At 41.7% G+C, this 7,717-nt stretch overlaps 1 protein-coding gene across 1 annotated transcript; it reads right to left on the bottom strand.

Moving 5' to 3' along the window:
* Positions 1-304: 304 nt before the first annotated feature.
* Positions 305-1,593, bottom strand: AHCY (adenosylhomocysteinase). Its single transcript, XM_046677607.1, is given in 8 exon segments — positions 305-642; positions 645-697; positions 699-972; positions 975-1,054; positions 1,056-1,125; positions 1,128-1,254; positions 1,256-1,539; positions 1,542-1,593. Coding segments are annotated over 8 exon segments (1,278 nt in total).
* Between the last annotated feature and the right edge of the window lie 6,124 nt (positions 1,594-7,717).

Here is a 7,717-nt window from a genome sequence, read left to right on the forward strand (position 1 = left end):
ACTTCCAGCCTAAGGAAGGACTGATGGAGTGAGCAATTCCAAAACCCCTGAGCTAATGGTTCCCTGTGTGTATCTCCCGTGTACCTCCATCATGACAGGGTTTGAGGAAGGGCTTCTCAATTCCCCCTGTCAAACTTAGAAGAGTATGAGGGATGCAGGGAGGCCAAAAACTGAGTGACTGGCCCCATGGAGTTGATGGGGGACATTAACAAACAATCTCAAAGTTGGTGCCATTTGCTCTTGGGGAGGAGAGGTGGGATCCGGGCAAGGGAAGCAGCTGAAAGGCAAGGAACAGGCCTCATTCTCAGTAGCAGTAGTGATCAGGTTTGAAGGGGCCATCACGGGACACGTTCAGGTACTGGGCCTGCTTCTCAGTCAGCTTGGTCAGCTTCACATTCAACTAGCCCAGGTGGGCTTCAGCCACTGCTTCATCCAGCTTCTTGGGCAGGAAGTGGACCCCAACACGGTACTTGTCTGGGTAGGTCCACAGCTTAATCTGTGTCAACACCTGGTTGGTGAAAGAGTCGCACATAACAAAGCTGGGGCGGCCCATGGCACAGCCCAGGTTGACCAGCCAGCCCTCTGCCAGAAAGATGCTATGGCATCTAGTCTTCAGCCAGTAGCGGTCCACCTGAGGCTTGAGTTCACCTTCTCCACAGCATTCTCATTCAGCGACTTGACATCAATCTCCACATCACTGTCCGATGTTACACACAATGGCATCACACTTCATCTGCTCCAAGTGCCGGCAGAGGATGATGTCAATACAGCCTTTGGTGGTGACAAAGATGCTGCCCTCCTGACAGACCTCATCCATAGCGGTCACCTCATTGCCCGCCATGGCAGCCTACAGTGTGTTGATGGGGTCATTCTCCGTGAAGATGACATGGGCTCCAAAACCCCTCAGGGCCTGGGCACAGCCCTTGCCCATGTTGCCATAGCCCGCTACCACTGCCACCTTGCCCGCAATATCACGTCTATGGCCCACTTGATGCCATCTATGAGGGACTCTTGGCAGCCACAGAGGTTGTCAAACTTGCTCTTGGCGACAGTTGTTTACATTAACGGCAGGCACCTTCAGGATCCCACTGGCCATCATGTTATATAGGTTGTGGGCCCCCGTGTGGTCTACTCAGAGATGCCTCGGATGCCCCACAGGAGCTGCGGGTACTTGGTGTGGACGAGGTTAGAGAGGTCACCCCCATCGTCCAGAATCATGGTGAGGGGCCCATCCTTGAAGTACAGCGTCTCCACAGGAGCACCACAGGTATGCCTCATCTGTTCCACCCTTCCAGGTATACACTGGAATGCCCGCCTTGGCAATGACAGCTGCTGCATGGTCCCGGGGAGAGATGTTGCAGCTGGACCACCACACCTCAGCACCCAGGGTGATGAGGGTCTCAATGAGGACAGCTATCTCCACTGTCATGTGCAGGCAGCCTGTGATGCGGGCGCCCTTCAGTGGCCTGGAGGCTGAGTACATCTCCCGCCTGTGCATCAGGCCTGGCATCTTATACTTTGCGATGTCCAGGGCCTTACATCCCAGGAGGCCAGGCTGATGTCAGCGACTTTGCAGGGCAGTTTGTCCAACATGCTGGCAGTGCTTCCGCACGGAGTGATGGACATGGTCGAAGGGGGCTGGCCTGACTGAGGATGTACAATGGGTGAGTGAATGGTGCCAGACAGGGCCCAGGGGTGTTCTTTTTGCTTTGTTTTGTTTTTGAGGAAGGTTAGCCCTGAGCTAACATCTGCTGCCAATCCACCTCCTTTTGCTGAGGAAGGCTGGCCCTGAGCTAACATCCGTGCCCATCTTCCTCTACTTTATATGTGGGACGCCTACCACAGCATGGCTTGCCAAGTGATGCCATGTCCGCACCCGGGATCTGAACTGGCGAACCCCAGCCACCAAAGCAGTCCCAGCGAACTTAACTACTGCGCCAGGGGTTGTTTTAAGCAAAGACAATAACGCAATTCTGGCTGTGAGGCCATGATGGCTGGAGGTGAGGTGGGGATGGGAACAGCCCCAGTTCTTTCTCTCTTTCTTTCTTAGCATGCTTAAATGCTTATGTCAGCCAATCCCAGACTGCCCTCCCTCCAGGATAAGTTCTATATACTTCCAACCTCTCCTCCTCCTGGGATGGGGGTCTCTGGTAAGAGGGAAAGGAAGAGGGAGGAGGATGGGGAGGAGGAGGGGGAAAGGGAGAGAAGAAAGAAAGGAACATTCTCTTTACAAAACAGTGCAAGGGAGTTGTGCTTTAATAAGTTAATATAAGTAAGAAAAGGGCTTGTTTTGTCCTGTAGTTGTTTATTTAGAGGTGCTTGAAGCCCCTACCCTATTCCACTTTCAGTTTTATTGAGAAAAGTAGATGGAAATATCTGAGAGCTAGACATAGGGTTTAAAAGATTAAGAAAGTAATCGTGGCAGGGGCATGGCAGGGGTGGGGTAGAGGTCTTTGGAGAATAAGAAGACTAAAGAGAAGAAAGTCCCTGATATCCAGAAGTAGTAGTTAATATTTATTGCGCACTTACCTCGGGCCAGACACTATTCTATGCACTTTACTTATTTTCATTTAATCCTCACAGCAATATTATGAAGAAGGTACTGTCAACTCTCCTTCTTTTAAAGTTGAGGAACCTGAAGCACAGAAAATGGAATTTGCCCAAGATTACACAGCTAATCTGAAGGGGAGCTAGCATTCAAGCACTGGCAGCCCTGCTCTGGTTTTAAGCATTTCTCTGAAACACTTCCCTCTACTGCCATTTAGTCCAAGGTTGTTTCTATATGGAGATCCAATGGGAAAAGTCCATCTTCTGGACTTCATTTATAAGTGAGAGCTACTTCATAAAGCATAATTCCCATATATTATTAACAGACTCTGGTTATGTTTTTTCTCTCTTACTAATCACTACCATTTAAGATTGCTCAACTGTGGTGTAACATCCAACCATGCCTGGATCAAAACATACCATAGAACTGAACCAAGGGTACCCTGTTATAGCACCTAAACTGCTGGATGAGTGTCGCTGAGAAGGGGAAATGTGCATAGCAATGATAGTAACGGTGCTGAATATGTTCTCTCCATGGCAGAGAAACTAGGTGGAGAGAGTTCTCCTTTCAGCCCTACGGCTTTGGAGAAGATTTCAAAAACTAGGTGATTCCCAGGGAGACTGAACTCTACTATATAATATAAATAAGTTGGGCTAATTGAGGCAGAAAATTCCCTTTAGGAGATCTCCCAGTGGAAGATGACTTGTGATTGGCTCATACACGAGCTTCCTCTGACACTAACTCTTTAAAGAAGATAGGACTGTTCCTGAAAGAGGAAAGACTAATGAGCAATATGGTGGAACTAGTGGAAGCTAGGCCAAGCTCTTCCAGGACTCTGAATGAACATTTGGGAGAAATAATAGAACAAAGGACAGACCTAGATGCTGCCAAGCAGCTAAACCTGGGATTTCTGAAGATGATGCAGAATGCGTTCTACATACAAAGACCTTAATACTAGGAAATATTAGGATGTTTGATGAAACAATTAAGTCCTTACCAGTTAGTTATTGAATTGGGTAAAACTTTGCAGGAAAAGTGTGGAAGTGTCCATACTTTTGTTTTAATCATTTTTGAAGTTAAAGTAAATTGTCAACAGAGTAAAAATTGTGAAAAAAGAGTATCCAAAGCTTTTGATCATTCAGTAGAAGAGAATAAAAAGGGATGAGCTTTGCGTGAGAATTTGCAGAAGTGTTATATGGGGTAATGGAGAATACCGGCAGTGGAGTGAGGTATAGAGAATTGGGTGAGAATCAACAAGAACTGTCTGAAGTTACTTGAGATGAGGGTACTTAAAATGTCAAGAGCCTCTGGGGACCATCCTGATGTTACAGTTAATTCTGGAGGGGAGAAAGCTAAGGCCACAGAAACTCAAATGAAGAAGTTGGTTAAAATAGGATTGTGGAATATTTGAAACACTTGAAAATAAAATCTGGCAGATTTTGTACATATAAAATAGCAGTATGATAGTGAAAATAATTATAAGAACTTAACATTTACCCTGCTTACAAGTCTCTCAGATTTTATTTGTATACAAAAAATCAATTAGATGAAACAGATTCAACACCAGAAGTAAACGCACAGGCTTAAAACCACTTTGTCCTGAAATATCTAAATAATTTATACAAAGAAACTTATGTTTGTTTGTTTAGCTTGTACTGGATCATCTGAATAATTGCTTCAGTTTTCTCTCTCAGCTTTTAGATATGCATTGTCCAACATGGGGCTATTGGGCTCTTGTATTGTGCTGGTCTGAATTGAGATGTGTTATAACTCTATATAATGCAAACCAGATTTAGAAGACTTAAAATAATGTAGACTATCTCATTAATAGTTTTCTTATTAATGTCATGTTGAAATGATAACATTTTGGAAATATTGGTTTAAATTAAACGTATTGTTAAAAATTAATTTCTTCTGCAGCCACTAGATTTTAAATTACAAATGTGGCTCACATTGCATTTCTATTAGAAAGCACTGATTTAGACATCATCTTAATAACATATTTAATCAGAATTCAAAAATCTGATGAATGCCAAAATAGAAACAGTTGTCTCTTTTCAGTAGCATAAGTAACATTTTTGGTGAATAAATGCTTGTACTTAATAAAAGTTCTTTAATATATGATAATATTATCTTTTATCAACTCCTATGTGAGGTCAATAAATCCTAAACATACTTTAGCTAATTTTCTTCTTCGTTTTTTTTTTTTTTTTTGGTAAGGAAGATTGCCCCTGAGCTAACATCCATGCCAATATTCCTCTGTTTTGTTTGTGGTAAACTGCCACAGCATGCTTGATGAGCAGTGTGTAGGTCCATGCCTGGGATCCGAACCTGCAAACTCCAGGCTGCCAAAGCAGAGTGCGCAAATTTAACTACTATGCCACGGGTCAGCCCCTACCTAACACTTCTCGAGATGTAAAATGTTTCAGAAATACCATTAGCATTTCTTCAAGTAGACACTCTCAAAGATTATAAAACAGTAATTAAACATTAGAAACATTTGAATTCTCTACCAACTTCATTATTTACATGGTGAATATTTGCTTTTTTTCGATAAATTTATACATGTTCTGCCTGAAATAAATATATTTTTGTAGCCATCTACTTCACTGGTATAAACACATCTGGTTGTCATGGGAATTACTGGCTTAGATTTGGGCAAAAAGGAAAATCTGTGTGGAAAGAAAATTGCTCACTTGCTATTTTAATATTACGGTAACAACTTAGGAGAGTTTTTGTACCTCTAATATTTTACCTTTTTAAATTTATTTTTCAAAAATATAAAAGTCTGTCTTCACCGACAAAAGTACGTCTTTACTCAGGATATGGTCTCTTCCAACTCTAAGTTTATACTGACCCCTATGGGCTATTATGTCCTAACCTATTTCTGGCTTATTCTTACAGAAAATACAGTAAAATATTTAAACATGCTTACATGTAGGATTAAATTATTTTAGGATTAACGCCATAAAATGCACTTCGTAGGCCCTTTCTCTCCTTGTATTGTACAACGTAAACTATGCACAGATTTCATCCTTCCTTTAAGACAACTTATTTTGGGGGCCAAAATGTTTTAGCTCTCACTAGTTTCAGTGTTGGTCTACCGAGGACAGGGGAACTGAGCAGCGTATTTCTAATATCCAGAAAAATGTGACCTGATTTTTTCCCTAGAAGTGTGTTAGAGTCTCACAATGTTTCATAGCTATAGTCCATTAAGAAATTAATTTTAGGGGCTGGCCCAGTGGTGTAGTGGTTAAGTTCATGCACTCTACTTCAGTGGCCCAGGGTTTGTGGGTTTGGATCCTGGCTGCAGACCTACACACTGCTCATCAAGCCATGCCTTGGGAAGATTGTGGAGGAAGACTGGCACAGATGTTAGCTCAGGGACAATCTTCCTCAAACCAAAAAAAAATAATTAATTAATTTAAAGTTTATACAGAGATGTGTATAAAGGCAGGGAGGACTCGTGACCAAAGTAAGTCCGACTTCAGCTACCTTTGGTGGAGGGACACTGATTCTAGGTTAAACTGGGAACTTTTAATGTGATGCGCAAGATTCTAAACCATTTCCTCATGGATATAATTGAGGAATTACAGGAGAGGGTGTAAGGCTACAGACTACTCACTTCTGCGCACTGGCATCTCCAGCAACAAGTAGTGGGGAAGGACTTGTCTATGGATGACCATTAGACAATAAAGAAAGGAGCATGGCAGCAGCAACCAGCCAAGGAACCAGTGAAAACTGACATCTGGGTCATCATTGACAATCTGCAACAGGAACTCTATACATTCTATATGCCTCCTAAATTGCCAGCCCTTGCATAAGATACTGAACTAATTTCTTCCTAGTCCATGCTTTGCAAAGATAGTAAGAAAGGAAAAATCTTAACCTTCTAAGAGAAGAGAAAAGTTTCAACAGTGCTAATTTTCAGGAGCAGGAATTGGAGCAGCTCAGGACTAAGTGGTGGGGTAGCCCCAAAAGGTACAATGCCATGAAATCCAGAATGTTGGTTTCATATTACTCTATAATAATAAACCCTTAATAAAGAGTAGAGCGGTATTATGAGGCATTTGCAACCAATGTTTTAAAAACAAATTTAATTATTCACACTTATTCTGGAGAAAAAAATCAGTCATGGACTACAGTACTCTCTCCTTATCCAAAGAGGATACATTCTAAGGCCCCCAGTGGATGCCTGAAAGAGTGGATAGTACCAAACCCTACAAATACTGTTTTTTCCTATACATACATACCTAGATAAAGTTTAATTTATAAATTAGGCACAGTAAGATATTAACAACAATAACAAATAATGAAATAGAACAGTTACAACAATATACTATAGTAAAAGTTACCATAGATCTTAGCAACCTCAGCATACAATTTTGTTTCCTCATTAAATTGAGAACTTCCATCTTCTCACTTAAAGGAAGTACTTTATGACTTCTCTTTGGTATATACAAATTGCCAGCATCACTACTCTTGCACTTTGGGGCCACTAAAAAGTCAAATAAGGGTGACTTGAACACAAGCAGTGTGATACCACGGCAGTCGATCTGATAACTGAGATGGCTACTGAGTGCCTAATGGGTAGGTAGCATATACAGTGTGGATAGTTGGACAAATGGATGATTCATGTCCTGGGTGGGATGGACTGGGACAGCACAAGATGTCACTAAGCTACTCAGAACAGAGGCGAAACTTAAAACTTACAAATTGTTTATTTCTGGAATTTTCCATTTAATATTTTGGGAGCGTGGTTGACCACAGGTAACTGAAACCATTGAAAGCAAAACTGCAGTTAAGGGGAGACTACTGTATTCTATATGAATTCAATATGAAGCCTGGGCTACTTGTTTTTCTTAAACTTGTACTTTAACATAATCTGAGAACTAGGGATAATAGTAATGACCTCTTTACAGATCAGATAGTAATTTCCAGAATATTATAAAGCAGAGAGGCGTTTTGACCCTTCTGATTTAAAGCCAGGCATGGATTGCCATAGAAAATATAAAGTTAAGTATTTTCCTTTACACTGAAGATATGGTTTTATTGCCATACAGGTAAGTTCTGAAACCAAAATTATTATTTTGGGTAGATATTCTCATAATAATTAATGACTGATAGTCAAGTCTTTATTTCAGAGTAACTTATTTAGTTACACAAGGG

Source organism: Equus quagga, chromosome 11 (genome assembly GCF_021613505.1).
Source record: "Equus quagga isolate Etosha38 chromosome 11, UCLA_HA_Equagga_1.0, whole genome shotgun sequence".
NCBI lineage: Eukaryota > Metazoa > Chordata > Mammalia > Perissodactyla > Equidae > Equus > Equus quagga.